The sequence below is a fragment of the Hoplias malabaricus genome, chromosome 3 (assembly GCF_029633855.1).
Source record: "Hoplias malabaricus isolate fHopMal1 chromosome 3, fHopMal1.hap1, whole genome shotgun sequence".
NCBI classification, from domain to species: Eukaryota; Metazoa; Chordata; class Actinopteri; order Characiformes; family Erythrinidae; genus Hoplias; species Hoplias malabaricus.
Genome location: NC_089802.1, coordinates 41,677,140 through 41,697,425, shown reverse-complemented (window position 1 = coordinate 41,697,425; position 20,286 = coordinate 41,677,140). Strand labels below are relative to the sequence as shown.

General features: G+C 44.8%; 1 protein-coding gene across 5 annotated transcripts in view; it reads right to left on the bottom strand.

Moving 5' to 3' along the window:
- Nucleotides 1–20,286, bottom strand: part of foxp1b (forkhead box P1b) — a 264,654-nt gene that overhangs the window by 73,994 nt on the left and 170,374 nt on the right. For all 5 annotated transcript variants that reach the window (XM_066662601.1, XM_066662598.1, XM_066662603.1 and 2 more), the window contains one exon: nucleotides 3,039–3,152. In XM_066662601.1, coding sequence (XP_066518698.1) covers nucleotides 3,039–3,152 — 114 coding nt within the window. The remainder of the gene's footprint in view (nucleotides 1–3,038; nucleotides 3,153–20,286) is intronic.

The following is a 20,286-nucleotide window of genomic DNA, read 5'->3' as shown; positions in this document are numbered from 1 at the left end:
GATTTTGCTCTGAAACAAACAACGCCCTCCTTGTTCAAACAGAGATAAAGATCTGAGAGAGAGAGAGAGAGAGCGAGAGAGAGAGAGAGAAAGAGAGAGAAAGGAAGGAGGGCTGAAATTAGTGTAAATATTGCATCAGACATGGTGAGCTGGTCTTGTTTTAAAAGGATAGCGGATGGGGAAATAAAGAGGGCCGGATTTGCTTTGCATGACAAAGGCTGGGCAAACAGATGCCTGAGAGAAGAGCAGGTACAAACAGTTGCTCTCTAGCACCCCCTATCACTGCTGGTGGGACAAATAAAATGCAAGAGATATATGAGGAGAAAGGGACAAGGAGAGAGAGAACTTACTATTTTTAGATGCATGTCTTTATCTGAATAGCAATAATATGCTTCATATAAGTACATACATAAAACACACACACACACACACACACACACACATATATATATATATATATATATATATATATATATATATATATATATATATATATATATATATATAATTTATGACAACCTTGTTTCTACACTTACTGACCATTCTATGAGTTCCACAATGCCCTCAGTGTCCCTGCTGGACAAGGAATAGTCCACCAACCAAAAACATCCAGCGGACAGCGTCTGGTGACTAGAGGACGATCCACAACAACTGTGCAGTGACTTTACATCTACAAGGTGGACCAACAAGGTAGGAGTGTATAAGGGAGTGGACAGTGAGTGGACACAGTGTTTAAAAACACCAGTAGCACTGCTGTGTCTGATCCACTCCACCACCACGTCAGTGACACTGCAGCTCTGAGAATGATCCACCACCCAAATCTTACAGGTTGAAAAGGGGGGAAATAAAGTATATACAGCAACAAATTGACTATAGCTTTTAATTACACAAATACAAAGAGCTCCTGTTTGGTCAGTGGAACCTGAGGATGGTCAGAGGATGAACGATGAGTGCAGAAACAAGGAGGTGGTGATAATGTTATGGCTGGTGTGTGTAAGTACTTATATAATGCTGTTAAAAGTTTTGGAATGTGCCAAAACATTAATTTGAATCATCTTTATTCACTAATGTTGACACTTTTTTAAATTTATCACTTATTTTTTTTTTGCTTTTATTATTATCTTTTTTTGGTGTATTTTTTTGGTTGATATTTTTCTTGCTGTAATACTCAGGCTTGGATACTGTTCTCCTAACAGCCATGCCAGTAATGCTACTGAGAGAGAGAGAGAGAGAGAGAAAGAGAGAGAGAGAGAAAAGAGAAACCAAGACACACGTCCCATAACCCATCAGACCTCAGACCCATAGGTAGATATATAGATCAGAGATAAATACCCACTTGCCCAACATAACCGTTCTGGTTACGTTTGTGGACATCTGCTCAAGCGTCATCCAACATTTCTTCAGAAAACAAGGTTTGCCTTTCTACTCGCCTGGGAGTTTGGAGCATTTCTGTGAGGGCATTCAGCCGTAAAAGCATAAGTCAAGTCAGGTTGTGATGTTGGATTATTGGGTCTGAATCACAAATAATAAAAAAAATAAAATAAAAAAAAAAAACATTTCAAATCATCCCAAAGACATAAGATCCCTCCAGAGAACGCAACTCCACTGGGGGCTTTAAAGAGCCTTAGCCAATGCTTGGCATGGGGCAGGGTGACATCAGGGCATTAGGCTCATGTGCAGCTGCTCCTGCGTCCATACATTACACACTTATGTTTCCACAGTGGGTGTGGGGTATCTACAAATACGTGGGCACAGGTGAATACACTATTCAGATATACATTATTAAGTACTGAACACCCTTCAATACCCTCCCTAAGCACAGATACCTTGCATCTACACTATGTATCCACTTTTATATAGATAAACTTGTAGTAGTCCTACATCATTAATGAAAGGTCAGGACCCCTGCACTCTCAGAAACAAAAGGTACGGTAGAGATATGTTAATATCACAACAGGTACAAAGAAAAAACAGTTGTGTTCCCTAAAGGTACATTACATTCTCTCCTCTAGAAGAAGAGGTGAATATTTGTCTTTCATTTTAGAACTGTGTCCAAAAAAAACAACAACATAAGTCCTGGGGATGAACTGGAGTGTCGTATGAACTCAACACAACTGTAAAATCTACAATTATAATAGAATAAGGTACAATTATGTTCCCTAATTAAAGGTACAGAATATGTTCCCATGAGGAGAGACAGCAAAAGGTACCACCACAGTGACAAAGGTTCTGATAGTGTAGAGGTACATGGTACATTTTCAGACATAAAAAAGGGGCTGTATCTGTGTATTATTGCTAAATAAATTACATTTCTGTGGAACAACAGCGGTCTTCACGTCCCACACGGAACCTTAAAGTTTACACTACATTCCCTTCCTCAAAAGAAAAGGTGAATATTTGCAAGTCAGGAGTCAAAAAGAGTTTCATTAATAAAAACAGTACAACTTCAGTGTAAAATCGAAAATGTCAATACAGTGCGGCACAAAATCTGTTCCTCATCTCGAGGCACTGAAGCGCTCCCCTCGGGAGTTCGACGGGACCACCCCAGTGACATGAAAGGTACCACCCCGGTGGCAAATCTTCTGAGAATTTAGTGGGTGTGAGCACTATGGAATCAATAAATAACAAGTACACCTATGCAGATATCTACAAATTACAAAGTGACTGTGCAATGTAGACGCACACACACAATACCTCAGCCCAGCACAATAGGAGACACTTCTTGTGGTCGCATTTAATCACAGCCCAGTTCCATGAAGACTGATATTTGTAGCTGTGTAGTAATGTGCAGTCGACAGAAATGGCCTGCCAAGCTTAATTTCCTGTTTATCTAGCACTGACTGGTACAAGCTGTACAATCACACACAGAGTGCTCATACACACATACACACACACACACGTACAGAGTCTACAGAGATGTTCAGCACCTGTGCTGGCCACTAGGCACTTCCTGCGAGCCGTTAAAAACACATATGTCAAAATATCAGCTGAGGGAATTGGCCACAGCTTCTCCACTGCCCTGGAAAGAGGTCACCTACCTGTAGAGAGGCCTGCTTCTCGCTGCTTTTTGGAGACTTTATGGCTCCAATCTGCTGCTGCTGCTGCTGTTGATGCTGCTGCTGGAGAAGGATCTGTCTCGCAACCTGTAGAGCCTGAAACAGATGGAAAAAAGAACCAGAGGTGAGGAGAGAATAAAGGGTCATGGAAAACCAGTGGTATTTGTCATACGTGTGTGTTTTTCGGGGGCCGAGGCTCTCCCTTGAGAATAGCCTCGACCGCTTTCAAAGGCAACAGATGTAACCCAAAATGACAATGTGTTCCCGGCTCGCAGAATAGATAACAAAACAAAAACCACACACACACACACAACAGACCTTTTTTCCACCTCAAAAAACATTTACATAGTTTCCTTTAACTGTGAGCAGAGAACAATAATCAGTCGAGAAAACAAACAGTTGGGGAAAGAGGAGGAGGAAGAAAAAAATACACACTAACAACAGCCAAAACTGATAGCAAACAGTTAGCGAGAATTTTTCAGCGGATACCGTAAACTTATAGTAAACAGAGAGAGGGAGGGGGGGAAATATATCAACACAACAAACGCCTATTAGCTGCTGCTTAATCTCTCTCTCCCCTCAATCAGTCAAGGTCTCTCGCTCTTACTCACTCTCTCTCCCCTTCTCCATAAAACAAATAAAGAGGTTTATTGCCGCTCCAAAGATCTGTTAAAGGACACGGCCTTCTGCGTGGAAAACAAAATACAGTGCAGTCACATGTTTTTTGCCCCAGCTCCTCCCTCTCCCCCTCCTCCTTCTTCCCCTCCGTCCAACAATAAATAATCAAACTTGCCATCCAGTACAAACAAAAAGGCAACAGCGGCAGTGCTGGGAAAAGAGAGGGAGAAAAAAAAAACACAGAAAAGGCCTTCTGGTGGAGGAAAAAAGCGCCAGTGATACCAAGAAAACGGCGCGTTCCCACAGAGCGTCTGGGGCAGATTCACACCTACACCAGAGCAACATCTGAGTAAATAACCAGCTTCATTCTTTCCATCAGCCTCACACACACACACACACACACACACACAAACACACACTGACAACTCCCACGATTAAACAAACAGTCACAAAAAAAAGGAAAAAGAAGAAGAAAAAAAGACGGCCTGAAAACTGCACTGTTGGCCTCTCTGTTGTGATATTTCCTAGGTTCTCTGCAGTTGTGACTTTTGTGCTTGTGTGTGTGTGTGTGTGTTTGTGTGTGTGTGAGAACCTTTCCTGCTTTATAAAGATATAAAGATAATGGCCACACTGTGCACTGCAGTAAGTCTAATCGTGCCTGCACTGGTGGTTAGGAAGCGACCTGTCATCAACAGGTGAGAAATCACTGGGCTCAGTAACTTCACATCAACTGTAAATCTCACCGGACAAAGGGAGAGTAGAGGAATGTTGGGTCAAATGAGAAACAGGGAAGTTCTGAGGTAAACCTGAGCCATCAGAAATCTCTCATTTCAGGAGAGTCACTGCCACGATATTAATGATATTAATGTCCGTGTACAATCAAATGGCAAAACATTCCTGTTACTCAGAAATTTACAGTGGGAGAGAGAATTACATATTACACAAATAATACAGCAATAATATAAAAAAGTATTCAAATAATCTAAATAATAAAATAGTAATATAAAAAACAGCAGATAATCAAAATATTATCCAAGTAATATTCCAATTATATTAATATGATCCAAATAATATCCATTTAATATCCAAATATTACTCAAATCATTTAAATAATATTTAAAAGTGCCATCAAACCAAGGCTGATTGTAAAGAGTAACTGATTTATTGATTATATATATATATCACAGTGTTAATTCTGGATAGTTCTGTACTTCAGCGTACTCAGGTCTATTTGCCAACTGTGATAAAGGAAATTAAGCCCCAGCTGTGGCTGAAGTGCAGTAAGAACTGAATCATCTCTGCGCTCGTCTCACTGGTCATTCAGAACTATTTCATGACAAATCTTGAGTTACTGTTTTTATGTCTGGTTTGTGTGTGTGTGTGTGTGTGTGTGTGTGTGTTTGACCACGAGCTGCTGCTGCTGACCAGTTAAGAGTCGATAACCAGATGTTTTTAAGCATTTCTGAAAGACTATGTAAGACATGTGGGACATCCTCAAGGGGAAGAATGAGAGTGATAGAGGGATAAACAACAGAGTTTTATTGTCTATGAAAATGAAGGAAAAGAGAGCAGTGTGTGTGTGAGAGAGAGAGAGAAACCAAGACAAAGCGAGAGATCTAATTTGATGGAGAGAGAAAGTGAAAATGTTTGAAAGACAGAAACAAAGATACAAAGAGACAAAGTCTAAATATGATATGTAAAAGAGAGAGAGAGAGAGAGAGAGAGAGAGCTGTAGTGTGTATAACTGTATAAACTCAATAAAGAAGCTGTTGAGTTAAGGCACTTTGGCTGAGGTGCACAGCTGAGGCTGGGGATGACATCATGAGGCAGGAATACAACCACAGACTTCAGAAATGGCCAGAGGAAAGCTCTTTCAACCCTGACACCAACATACTGCTCACATACACTGATCACACACAGACACACACTTGTCTGTATACCGCTGCATACAGTAATATTACATAAACACCCTGGAACATTTCACTGATGACTCAACCTACAGTAATAACAAGGAAATAAACCACTCAAACCATTTCAAACAAGCCATCAGAATCATCGAGAGCAGTTGTTTCCATCCTAGTTTCTGCCCTGCTTGATATTATGGAAGGGTTTTTAGAGGGGACAACCCCTTGAGCCACATTCACACCTCAAAGCACTGTGCCATCAACGCCACACACTTGGCGAGTGCAGCCTCCACAGCTCAGCTCTCAGCAGAGGAAAAAATAAACAGCCCATCAAATATACATGACCAAGTGACACCCAACACCCCCGCTGCTGGAAATGGGCTGAAACTCTGGATTTTAGGTGACGCCAGGGCATTCGATCAACCACACCGTCCCCTTTCACTGCCGCTCAGAACCTGGTTCACTGCTGCAAAGACACTCCACACGTCCCAGGGTCTGTTGGCACTGGCTCATCCAATGTTTCTTCTGATATGAAGGGTATTAATACATAATCCCCTTTTTTTGTATAGCTCCATCACTCTAGGAAACTAAATTTCACCACAAATCAGTCCAACTTTGACTGAATTTACACCCTTCTAGCTGATATTTGGCATTGGGCATGGTGACCTAATGCTCATGTGCAGTTGCTACACCAGGTCTGGACATTTGATTTAGGACCCAGGGCAGGATTTTAAAATGGCACTATACCTAATCACTCAGGTGTATTACCAGATGCAGCTATAGTGTCATACCAGTCTGCCATTTTATGAACCTGGCCTGGAACCTCTGCCCCATTAATGGAAGGATTAAAATCAATCGATCAATCTAACCAATTAATGAGTCAACCATTTAATTAATTACATAAATAAAGAAAAAACGTAACCCTAAGGGAACTTGTAGTAAATGTTACCACCACTCTAGCCCAGTAAACAAGTCTGCAATATGAGAATGCTCACACAGCACATGGACTTAGGTCAGTAAAATCATTCCTATCAGTCAGACCCTAGTGATGGTTCATCAAATACCGTAACACTGGTTCCATCTCCTATGATGCGTGACACCTCCCTCAACATACAAAGCTGATGTGCCCTTGAGCAAGGCACCTAACACCCAACTGCTCCAGGTGTGTGTGTATTCACCGCCCCAGTGCACTGATGTTTGTGTGTTCATGGTCACGGATGGGTTAATTGCAGAGTAATTTGTTGTATTTCGTTGTACTGCTGGGCAATGTGAAGAAAAACTTGTTCCCTAAGCGTTTCTTACTTTCCATTTCCTAAAACAACATTCGCATTTACAAAGCTATATACAGTGGTCATCAGCTGCTTTACCCTACGGTGTGTCATAACAACTACCACTTATTGCCATAAACCTTTGTAGATCTTCATGTAGGTTTATAGCACTCATCCAGTAAGGCTTGGTCATGCAGCCTCAAGAAACTGTTACCAAATGCTCAGCTACTCTAGAATTATTTCCATCTAAGAATGCAGGCAGACTGTATAATTTAATCCAGGACTGATCTTTAATCTGAGTCCTAAAGGTCTCAGGCTTTGGTTTGTGAGCTAGGACACCGTGTACTTGATGCAGAGATTAAAGATTACCACCCAGGCACGTTCACCTGTTACTCACTGCTGGGAAGTGTGCTGTATTTATTTACTCAGAAACTTTTATGACTCGTAAAATGCTTCGTGTATGATTTGTAAACTGTGCTGCGGGCCGAGAAACAAGGATATTTGAGTCAACAGGATGCAATTCAAGTTCGTGGCACTTCGAGATTACACCATAAGGTACACTGAGTTACTCTCTGTTCTTCAATTGCGTCACTAAGACTGTCTACAAACTGAGCCAATCACTGACAGATCGCATGTTGTCTTAACCAACAATAGGCTCCGCTAACCACAGGGCATCTTCCTCTGCTTACTGTAGAACATCTCCATTCAGCACAACTCACAGCAGCCACTGCAAGGCCTTGTTCACACACTGCTCTTTAAAAGTCAGGAAATCAGTCTTTTCAGCGCGTTGTGAAGTGAATAAAATGATTCTGAAATGCTTGTCCTGTTTGAAATTATTAGTAAGACACTAAGACGAACACATTTCTAAAATGACTGAGAAAGCTGTACATCAAAATTGAAGTCAAAATAACAATAACTTCTACAAAGAACATTTGAATAATGAATATTTGAACAGTGAAAGTCAAAGCAAGTAATGTGACAAAAAAAAAAAATCAGAATATAAATAAACAATAATTTCAGGATATTATATAAAATATATTAAATAAATTTGGTAATATTACCTTTCACACCTTTGAAATGGGTTTGTTTAAAATTTCAAATGAGCATTTGTGATGAATAATGTATAAATGTGAATGGCATTATACAAATTAAACATTTTATTTATTTATTTACTAAATAATATGTTATAGATGTTATATTTTAATAATAAATATTATTTATTTAATTTCAATTACTGACTCACAATTTTTTCCTATCGTTCACTTTCATTTTCGTCCTTTGCATTTTTCTAACTCTTCAAAGCACTTTGAGCTACACTTATGTTTGAACGATGCTATACAAAGAGATTTCTCTTTTTAAATTTATATTATTAAATATCATTAAAATATTATTACATTAATATTATCATCATTAACATTTATCAATTAACTGACATTGTTTAATGCCTCCTTGATAAAAGAGAACCATCACTAAAGCATGTGGTCTGTTTATAAGGGCTCACAGTTTCCCACCGTTGAAACCTTGGTGAAACGTGGGCAGTGCTACTAAACAAGTGAAATGGCTGGTATATTGTTCTTCATTGCTAAGGCACAAATGTAACAACGCAGCTTTATTAGTGATTCTAGGTCACACTTCAGTGAATCTGATTTTATCTTCTGCACTAGTGCTTAAGAACAGAAGTGCATTCTCATGGAAACAACCAGAACCACCTCCTTTAACGCCATGGAAGAATACCTGACTGGAAATGTTCATTTAGAAATATTTGCATGCTCTACTTAAATGTTTCACAGTGCACCATTTCTGTCTTGTACTTGACAGAATGTACATTTAGAGTGAATCATGTCTAACATTTCAAATGAGTTTTTTGTGATGAAAACTGCAGCACTCCTCTGATATCACTGCAGACTGGCAGGCGTCAGGCTCGTGAAGTGTTCACAGGGGAAGATTTTAACCACTGCAGCTTGTAACTCGGCTCCAAAGGGCAACATGACATTCAAAAATTAGGGGTAGGGGTAAAAATAAGAAATGGGATTGGACCTTAGACCTAATTCTAATTACTGAGTTTTAGTTTATCAGGTTAACGATGCCTGGGTTGGCTAGTATTGTGCTAATAATGAGGAGACTCAACCAGAGAGAGCTGAGACATCACTGAGGATGATACCAAAGGATCTCCCTGTGATACGGATTACATTTAAACACAATATACACAAAGAAGTGTAATTTTTACATAATACATATGTTTTACAGTCAGATAAGTTAAGGTTTTATACTTGATAAAGCCAATGTGGGACTTGCTAACAATTTAGATGGATGCAACAGAGGGAAAATAAATAATATTTACTTTTAATTTTTTTAAAAGCAAAACATGTTCTCTAAAATGTGTACAAAGTTACAGACAACTTAACAACAAAGGGCCTGCAATATGCCAAATACATTCTTTTGGGTGGTTTCTCTTAATGAAATGCATGGCGTTGGTGGTTAATGTGGATTTGCTAGATATTTGTTTGGGGGACCACTTTGTTTCTGCGGTATAGAATATTTATTGCATAAAAACTGTAAATATTTAAAAACACATGGGGCATGCACAAACACAGATCAACTGGTAGATGAATTGTTTATAAGGCAGCGGAAAGACGTGATTATGTTGACTACACCAGAGGGGCCAAAAACAAGAAACAAAACAAAACCCCAGAAATGAAAACTATGAACTAGCCACGGATGACTCAAAGACTCCTCCACGATCAGAGCTAATGAGATGAGATCGGATGGCGATGGTTCCCGAGGTGAGTCCGAGCTCCAGGCAGCGGAACGGATTTGTTGTTTAACAAGCTAGCGCCTCTCGCTCCAGCTGACTAGCCCGGTGCTAACGTAGCGCTAAAGCAACCCATTGTGAGCTGTCACTTCAGTGTTTACCCAGTAAACCCCCACCTCTCTCTCTCTCTCTCTCTCTCTCTCTCTCTCATGTTCTCTTTTTGCCTGGAATCCATCTCCTTTTGATCTGGCATTCAAAGGTAGCTCTGGGTTTGATGGACGCGAGGCTAAAAGCGGCTCCAGACGCTGGAGCGATAAACTGCCGAGCGCTGACAGGACGGCAGGTTTTGAAGACGTGTTTTAAAGCCAGGAGAACAGCATGTCGCCTGGGCGCTACAATAGCAGGCATCAAGAGATGTATTAGAAGGAAGTGATCAGATACAAAAGCAGTTCAAAAGCATATAATGCTAACAGATGATTGGGTTAGCATTAGAGGGTACTATTAAGTCTTTCTATGGGATAGATGCTAATCAGGGGATATATGAAAGCAATAGAAATGCCTTCATTCAAGCTAACAACAGTATTAAAACTGATTGTGCCAAAATGTCTTTAGAAAGATCTCAATCTCTAGTGAGGCCACAGCCATCTGTAACTGGGTGTAAAGGGAGCATGGCCCTCTCTCTCTCTCTAGTTGTATATTATGGCCCTCTCTTTCTCTCTAGTTGTATATTATGGCCCGCTCTCTCTCTCTGGGTGTGTAGTATGGCCCTCTCTCTCTCTCTGGGTGTGTAGTATGCCCCCCCCCCCTCTCTCTCTGGGTGTATAGTATGCCCCCCCCCCCCCCCCTCTCTCTCTGGGTATGTAGTATGGCCCTCTCTCTCTCTCTTTCTGGGTGTGTAGTATGGCCCCCTCTCTCTGGGTGTGTAGTATGGCCCCCTCTCTCTCTGGGTGTGTAGTATGGCCCCCTCTCTCTCTGGGTGTGTAGTATGGCCCCCTCTCTCTCTGGGTGTGTAGTATGGCCCCCTCTCTCTCTCTTTCTGGGTGTGTAGTATGGCCCCCTCTCTCTGGGTGTGTAGTATGGCCCCCTCTCTCTCTGGGTGTGTAGTATGGCCCCCTCTCTCTCTGGGTGTGTAGTATGGCCCCCTCTCTCTGGGTGTGTAGTATGGCCCCCCCTCTCTCTCTGGGTATGTAGTATGGCCCTCTCTCTCTCTCTTTCTGGGTGTGTAGTATGGCCCCCTCTCTCTGGGTGTGTAGTATGGCCCCCTCTCTCTCTGGGTGTGTAGTATGGCCCCCTCTCTCTCTGGGTGTGTAGTATGGCCCCCTCTCTCTGGGTGTGTAGTATGGCCCCCCCTCTCTCTCTGGGTATGTAGTATGGCCCTCTCTCTCTCCCTGGGTGTGTAGTATGCCCCCCCCCTCTCTTTCTGGGTTTGTAGTATGGCCCACTCTCTCTCTCTCTATCTGGGTGTGTAGTATGCCCCCCCCCCCCGTTTCTCTCTCTCTCTGGTTATGTAGTATGGCTCCCTCTCTCTCTCTGAGTATGTAGTATAGCACTCTCTTTCTCTCTCTCTGTGTATGTAGTATGGCTCTCTCTCTCTCTCTGTGTATGTAGTATGGCACTCTCTCTCTCTCTGTGTATGTAGTATGTCTCTCTCTCTGGGTATGTAGTATGGCCCTCTTGCTCGCTCTCTCTCTCTCTCTGGGTGTGTAGTATGGCCCTTTCCCTCTCTGGATGTTTAGTATGGCCCTCTCTCTCTCTCTCTGGATGTGTAGTATGGCCCTCTCTCTCTCTCTCTCACTGGGTGTGTAGTATGACTCTCTCTCTCTCTCTCTCTCTCTTTCTGGGTGTGTAGTATGGCCCTCTCTCTCTCTCTGGGTGTGTAGTATGACACTCTCTCTCTCTCTCTCTCTGGGTGTGTAGTATGGCCCTCTCTCTCTCTCTGGGTGTGTAGTATGACACTCTCTCTCTCTCTCTCTCTCTGGGTGTGTAGTATGGCCCTCTCTCTCTCTCTGGGTGTGTAGTATGACACTCTCTCTCTCTGGGTGTGTAGTATGGCCCTCTCTCTCTCTCTGGGTGTGTAGTATGACACTCTCTCTCTCTCTCTCTCTCTCTGGGTGTGTAGTATGGCCCTCTCTCTCTCTCTCTGGATGTGTAGTATGGCCCTCTCTCTCTCTCTCTCTCTCTCTCTCTGGGTGTGTAGTATGGCCCTCTCCCTCTCTGGATGTTTAGTATGGCCCTCTCTCTCTCTCTCTGGATGTGTAGTATGGCCCTCTCTCTCTCTCTCTCACTGGGTGTGTAGTATGACTCTCTCTCTCTCTCTCTCTCTCTCTCTCTCTCTTTCTGGGTGTGTAGTATGGCCCTCTCTCTCTCTCTGGGTGTGTAGTATGACACTCTCTCTCTCTCTCTCTCTGGGTGTGTAGTATGGCCCTCTCTCTCTCTCTGGGTGTGTAGTATGACACTCTCTCTCTCTCTCTCTCTCTCTGGGTGTGTAGTATGGCCCTCTCTCTCTCTCTGGGTGTGTAGTATGACACTCTCTCTCTCTGGGTGTGTAGTATGGCCCTCTCTCTCTCTCTGGGTGTGTAGTATGGCCCTCTCTCTCTCTCTCTCTTTCTGGGTGTGTAGTATGGCCCTCTCTCTCTCTCTGGGTGTGTAGTATGACACTCTCTCTCTCTGGGTGTGTAGTATGACACTCTCTCTCTCTCTCTCTCTCTCTGGGTGTGTAGTATGGCCCTCTCTCTCTCTCTCTGGATGTGTAGTATGGCCCTCTCTCTCTCTCTCTCTCTCTGGGTGTGTAGTATGGCCCTCTGTCTCTCTCTCTGGGTGTGTAGTATGGCCCTCTGTCTCTCTCTCTGGGTGTGTAGTATGGCCCTCTCTCTCTCTTTCTGGGTGTGTAGTATGGCTCTCTCTCTCTCTCTCTCTGGGTGTGTAGAATGGCCCTCTGTCTCTCTCTCTGGGTGTGTAGTATGGCCCTCTGTCTCTCTCTCTGGGTGTGTAGTATGGCCCTCTCTCTCTCTTTCTGGGTGTGTAGTATGGCCCTCTCTCTCTCTTTCTGGGTGTGTAGTATGGCCCTCTCTCTCTCTGGGTATGTAGCATGCCCCCCCCCCCCCTCTCTCTCTCTCTCTGGGTGTGTAGTATGGCCCTCTCTCTCTCTGGGTATGTAGCATGCCCCCCCCCCCCTCTCTCTCTGGGTGTGTAGTATGCCCCCCCTCTCTCTTTCTGGGTTTGTAGTATGGCCCCCTTTCTCTCTCTATCTGGGTGTGTAGTATGCCCCCCGTCTCTCTCTGGTTATGTAGTATGGCCCTCTCTCTCTCTCTCTGGTTATGTAGTATGGCTCTCTCTCTCTCTCTCTGGGTATGTAGTATGGCACTCTCTCTCTCTCTCTCTCTCTCTGGATGTGTAGTATGTCTCTGTCTCTCTGGGTTTGTAGTATGGCCCTCTTGCTCGCTCTCTCTCTCTCTCTGGGTGTGTAGTATGGCCCTCTCTCTCTCTGGGTGTGTAGTATGGCCCCCTCTCTCTCTGGGTGTGTAGTATGGCCCCCTCTCTCTCTCTGGGTATGTAGTATGGCCCTCTCTCTCTCTCTGGGTGTGTAGTATGCCCCCCCCCTTCTCTCTTTCTGGGTGTGTAGTATGGCCCCCTCTCTCTCTCTCTGGGTATGTAGTATGGCCCTCTCTCTCTCTCTGGGTGTGTAGTATGCCCCCCCCCCCTCTCTCTTTCTGGGTGTGTAGTATGGCCCTCTCTCTCTCTCTATCTGGGTGTGTAGTATGCCCCCCCCCCCCCCCCCCGTCTCTCTCTCTCTCTGGTTATGTAGTATGGCACTCTCTCTCTCTGGGTATGTAGTATGGCACTCTCTCTCTCTCTCTGTGTATGTAGTATGGCTCTCTCTCTCTCTCTCTGTGTATGTAGTATGGCTCTCTCTCTCTTTCTCTCTCTCTGGGTGTGTAGTATGACACTCTCTCTCTCTGGATGTGTAGTATGATCCTCTCTCTCTCTCAGCTTGATGCTAGCTAACACCCTCTGTAAGCTGACCAAACAACTGCAGTGATATTATAGCATGATATATTTCATCTAAAGGCCGATTTATGTTGACTCAGCAGAGTTTAACCCGTAACCTGTGTGTGTGCCCTCCACTATTGTGAATGTTTATACTCTGCTCTGCAATAACACAGCTGAAACACTAGGGCTGAATTTCAAATATCTTCATTTATACAGGATGTAGTACACAACATAGTGCTGCAGTAGTATTAGTTTTATTGATTCATTCATTATCGGTAAGCGCTTATCCAGTTCAGGGTCACGGTGGGTCCAGAGCCTACCCAGAATCATTGGGAGCAAGGCAGGAACACACCTGGAGGGGGCACCAGTGCTTCACACACACACATCTACGGACACTTTTTGAGTCACCAATTCACCTCCCAAGGTGTGTTTTTGGACCGTGGGTGGAAACCGGAGCACCCGGAGGAAACCCACACAGATACAGGGAGAACACACCACACTCCTCACAGACAGTCACCCGAAGGAAACCCACAAAGATACAGGGAGAACACACCACACTCCTCACAGACAGTCACCCGGAGGAAACCCACGCAGACACAGGGAGAACACACCACACTCCTCACAGACAGTCACCCGGAGGAAACCCATACAGACACAGGGAGAACACACCAACTCATCACAGACAGTCACCCGGAGGAAACCCACGCAGACACAGGGAGAACACATCACACTCCTCGCAGACAATCACCTGGAGGAAACCCACGCAGACACAGTGAGAACACACCACACGCCTCACAGACAGTCACCTGGAGGAAACCCACACAGACACAGGGAGAACACACCACACTCCTCACAGACAGTCAACCGGAGGGGGATTCGAATCCACAACCTCCAGGGACCTGGAGCTGTGTAACTGCGACACTTACCTGCTGCGCCACCATGTCGCCCAGTATTAGTTTTAGAATCCGTAAAATCTTTTGGATTCTCAGGCTACGACATAAAGTAGATTTCCAGCTTGTTTTTGTGCTCTTATTTGTAACAAGGCTTTGGAGAGATTTGTACAAACAGGAGAAGGCACTGTGTGTCTTGAGAATCCTTCATTAAAATTCTTTGTTAGGATTATTTGAGGCTTGGGCCACATCAATACTAATATACCCCTCCCCCCACCCCCACCCCCAACAAACTCTCTTCAACACCCCCACCCCCAGCCCCCCAACCCCAAACCCTCCAGGTATTTCTGATTAGAAAACAGCCTCAAGGACCTGACAAGGCCCCGTCTTATCACTAACAAAGACAACACAATTTGCTATTCTTGTCATTCTCAATCCCTCTTTTATATTTCATCTTGAATATGTTCAAAGTTCGCACCTCCCATCTCCCACCCACCCCCCAACCATCTTTCCCTCCCCCACCCCCTCCCCACTTTGCTCTCTGTGTGTTAACAGCTCTGCCTCAATAAACATGGCCTGGCATTATCTGCATCTGCTTTTCACACTGTATTAGTGAGGAGAATCAGTGCTGGAGCTGTAACAACTCATATCCCAGGGCACTCTCCCAGTGATAAGAGAGAGAGAGAGAGAGAGAGAGAGAGAGAGATGTCTTTATATGCTCTGTACGCAGTGTGGATTATTTACAGGCTTTGGGGGTTCCCCGCTGTGTGAGTCTCCCTCCACTAGCTCCATAAATCCCTTTTCCAGCATTCAGCTCACGGCAGGGGAGCAGTCCCTCAGCTTTCGGCCTTCTCCCGTACCTCCCTGTCCTGGAAGCTCAGGGGAAAAAAAACGAGCTGGGACCTCGGAGATAAACAAATACAGCCACGTGCCTGAATGAAAGAGCTTCAGGAACAAGAATGAAGCGGCAGGAGCAAAAAGTCACGGCGTGGCAAGAGTCAAGAGTGGAGTAGTCGTTCAAAGGACAAGGGAATGTACCGTCACTGTCCTAAATTCAGAAATAATCAGCATACATTCGTTCATAGCACATTCACCACACATCATCTACTGGACAGGGCACCAGTCCATCGCAGGATATCACACAGTCACTCACACACTCACCCAGTCATGCACACTCACACACACCCAGAGGGCACTTTAATCAGCCTACGGACAGGGTTTTTCTTTTTTCCCTCTAGGAAGAAATCCGAGCACCAGGAGGAGACCCACACAGACACAGGGAGAACACACCACACTCCTCACAGACAGTCACCAGGAAGAGACCCATGCAGACACAGGGAGAACACACCACACTCCTCACAGACAGTCACCCAGAGGAAACCCACACAGACACAGGGAGAACACACCACACTCCTCACAGTCACCCAGAGGAAACTCACAAAGACACAAGGAGAACACACCACACTCCTCACAAACTGTTACCCGGAGGAAACCCACACAGACACAGGGAGAACACAACACACTCCTCACAGTCACCCGGAGGAAACCCACACAGACACAGGGAGAACACACCACACTCCTCACAGTCACCCGGAGGAAACTCACATAGACACAGGGAGAACACACCACACTCCTCACAGTCACCCGGAGGAAACTCACACAGACACAGGGAGAACACACCACACTCCTCACAGACAGTTACCTGGAGGAAACCCACACAGACACAGGGAGAACACACCACACTCCTCACAGTCACCCGGAGGAAACTCAGGCAGACACAGGGAGAACACACCACACTCCTCACAGTCACCCGGAGGAAACTCAGGCAGACACAGGGAGAACACACCACACTCCTCACAGTCACCCGGAGGAAACTCACACAGACACAGGGAGAACACACCACACTCCTCACAGTCACCCGGAGGAAACCTACACAGATACAGGGAGAACACACCACACTCCTCACAGTCACCCGGAGGAAACTCAGGCAGACACACAGGGAGAACACACCACACTCCTCACAGTCACCCGGAGGAAACCCACACAGACACAGGGAGAACACACCAACCTCCTCACAGACAGTCAACCGGAGGAAACCCACGCAGACACAGGGAGAACACACCACACTCCTCACAGACAGTGACCTGGAAGAGACCCACGCAGACACAGGGAGAACACACTACACTCCTCACAGACAGTCACCCGGAAGAGACCCTTGCAGACACAGGGAGAACACACCACACTCCTCACCGAGAATGACACAAGGAGAGGTCCTTGAAAGTTTTAATTTGGCTGCAGCGACATTACACTCCCTTTATCCAGTCTCCTATTAAAGACTCCTATTTGTTGTCACGCAGTCTAAAATGAGACAGGAGATTGTTTGATCTGCTCGGTCTGGACCAAAGCTTCTCTCTGTCCTCTTCCATTCGCTCTGTGTTCATCTCAATGTAAGGGAAGACCTTGAATATGAAACGGATCCATAATAATTCAGGTCTTAATTGGAGGGAGGTGTGCGGACGGGAGAAGCCGGACCCCGGTGGCCGTTTCTGGAGCTGAGGGATGTTTAAACATGGGCTGAAGCTGAGGCTGGAGACCGTGGCTCTCGGGAACATGTGGCTAATAGCTTGGTGTTTAACATAGTCCAGCACTGAGCAAACCTTCCTTCAATCCCTGCAGGACAGAAGAACCATGTCTTAAATGTCAAGGTTACTGGGACGTCTTTCAGAGTGAGACAGAGACACTGCGTTATTGAGTTCTGAGCTGCGTTATTGGGTGGTCGTGAGGATCGGTAAAACACTCATTCCTGTTTCAGCTACCAAGCATGTTTCACTCCCTGTTTGTTTTCCTTCACTAAGGATGCTCTGGAGCAGCTGCACCATGCTCATAGCCAAATGTGGGCTAGCGTGCTATAAAGACCCCAGCTCTGGGCTATGGAGCAGAAGAACTGTGTCGAAAGTGACGGAGCTCCATCCGATATGTCTGGGATGAGTTGGGACGATCGGGAACTAATCGGCCCAGTACCTGACCTCACTAATATTAACGTCCCTGAATGTTCCTAGAACATCTGAGGCTGCTCGTGCAGAAAAAGAGGGCAGTCTCTTTGTCCATACCCTTGGTTTCAGAAGAAATGTTGGATGATCAGGACTTATTCAGGATGTAAAGTGCACTCTGCTTTTTCCACAGACCTAGGTTTCGTTCTTAACTAAAGACACTAGTGGGAGATACCCGTTAGAGGGGCCTTGAATGTTGTATATACAGCGCCACTTACATAGTAATGGAATCCGCTTACAATAAGTGCCATTTTAATTGAAATGCATACCAGTCTGAGTCGTTCTTTCAGCAGCACGAGCGGCTAAGCGTCCAGGATCATAGCTATTTATATTAATTGAGTTTTTTTCCCCCCTCTCCTCCTTCTGCTCATTTTTGCGATGTGCCGTTATCTGCAATGCAAAACAGGGCCGGCCGGACTTTTTTCCCCAGTAAGTATATAATTAATGCTATTTCCAAAAAGCCCTCTTCACATGGAAAACAGGCGCCTGTTCCGAAACCCCGTGAATTACGGGCTCGCGGAAAACCGCTCTTCATCCACTGTTTAGATTTCCAAACTAATTCGTGTAGAATACATAAATAAATCAATGGTTTATACCCACTCCAGACTCTTCCACCACCTCCCCTGAGCTGCACTTTTCAACTGATCTATTAATATTTATGACAACACCAAACATTTCAAATTGCCACGTTTAAACAATATAAAGTTCAGTGTGCAATTACATAAGCTGTGAGCAGAGCACGGTTAAAAACAGACGCGGCCCTAAATACAACCAAGCCTTCAGATCAGACAAATGGTTTTCTCTGAGAAAGAGGAAAGAGGAGAGAGTGATAATGATGGAGGGAGAGGGGAAAGAGAGAAAGAGAGAGAGTAAAATGATGGAAGAGAGAAAGTGGTGTAAAGATATTAAGTGTGAGTGAATGTGTTTGTGTGTGTTTTTTTATGCTTGCGTGTGTGTGTGTGTGTGTGTATATAGGGAAGCTGCTGATGGAAGGATGAGCGGAGTGTTGGCAAGGAGTAAAGAAGGTAAAAGAGAGAGAGAGAGTGAGAGAGAGAGAGAGAGAGAGAGAACTGCACTCTGAAGGTTTTAAGTATGAGTGATAGAGTGTGTGTACATATGTGCGCACGCGTGTGTGTGTGTGTGTGTGTGTGTAGACAGAGAGATGACAGAGGAGTAGTGTTGAAGGAGTAAACAGAATGCTGCTCTGTGTCTGGTACGGATGTGTGACCTGTGGAGGTCAGAGGTCAGTGGAGCCACGGTGTGTTTGGATTCCTCAGAGGTTTAACAACAGAGGGGCTCTTTCAGCCCACAGGACCCTTAAAGACACAAACACAGACTCGTCCAACGTTCTTGAACTTTCTAGCCCACCAAGAGGCCCGTGTTTAGTCCAATGATCACGGTCTGTGCTGTGCACACAGCGATGTCTTGGCAGGTTAATACCCCACAAAGACTGTTGCTGATTGTTGAAATCATACAGTCATTCAACTTGTTTCTAGATGTTCTCCACGTTTAAAGCCAATATATTGATTATTAATCCACAAATGTCACATGGAGCATCTACAAACAGCTCCTGTAACATTACAGTATATTACAGTCTTTTCTTTCACCTATTCATTCATTCATTCATATTCTGTTCATATACTGCTTCATTCTGTTCAGGGTCGTGGTTGGTCTGAAGTCTACCCAGAATCACTGGGTGTAAGGGAGAAACACACACACACTGGACAGGGCACCAGTCTATCACACCACACACTCACCCAGTCACTTGGGCAAGACTCCTAACACTGTACTGGCCTGCCTGTAATACCATTAATCCTGTAAGTCACTCTGGATAAGAGCTTCTGCCAAATGCTGTATATGTAAATGCAAACATACTGCCCGCAGTGTGTGTGTGAGTGTGTGTGTGTGTGTGAAGAACTGGTCTCTTAACACACACACGACCACATGAAATTAAATGCAATTCACTAAACACACACCAACACACACATAATTGGCCATATGAAATGAACCACACACACACACACACATACTCACAGTGAAATAAACTGCAAACACTAAACACTCGTGCTCTAACTTGCTGTAATCATCAAACGAATGATGCGGCGTGTTTCCTCTGGAGCTGCGTCTGGTCCGTGGGAGCTTTATTGGATTGGGACGGAGGTGTTTATTAATTCTTTACTGGGCTGTAAAGGCATAAACATCCTCCGAGTGAACACGAGGAGCTGTCAGCGACATATTGTCTCCCTCGCCTCTCTCGGCCCTCCCTTCCACGTCCGTTACGCCTCCCTCTTCGCGAGGAGCCGCTGATGAATCGGCCGTAAAAGCCATTCACATTAATACTCCATTGTGCATCTGCTGCTGACGCTAATTAAAGAAGTAAATGACTCATAAGAAGAGATGCATTAGCACAAGGGATGAGGGAAAGAAGAAAATATAGAAGTGAGTGGAGGAAGTGAAGACCACCGAGAATGTATTCATACCTGGGGGGGACTGGGGTGAAGATGTGGTGGTATGAATATTGTCTGCACTTTTGTTTACTGTAAAACACTGTTGAATGCGAGTGAGTGAGTGAGTGTGTGCGTGACAAGCCTGTTTCATGACACTATTTCAACACATTTTAACAAATAAATCTTGGGAAAAGTAGTGAGAACAATGTAATGCTTTGATGCTGATCTGATCAGTAGTAGTTACACTGGGGTCTGAAAGGAGAGGGTTTTACAGCCGGTCTAACTAGCTGCGTTTGTACAGTGACTGCGTG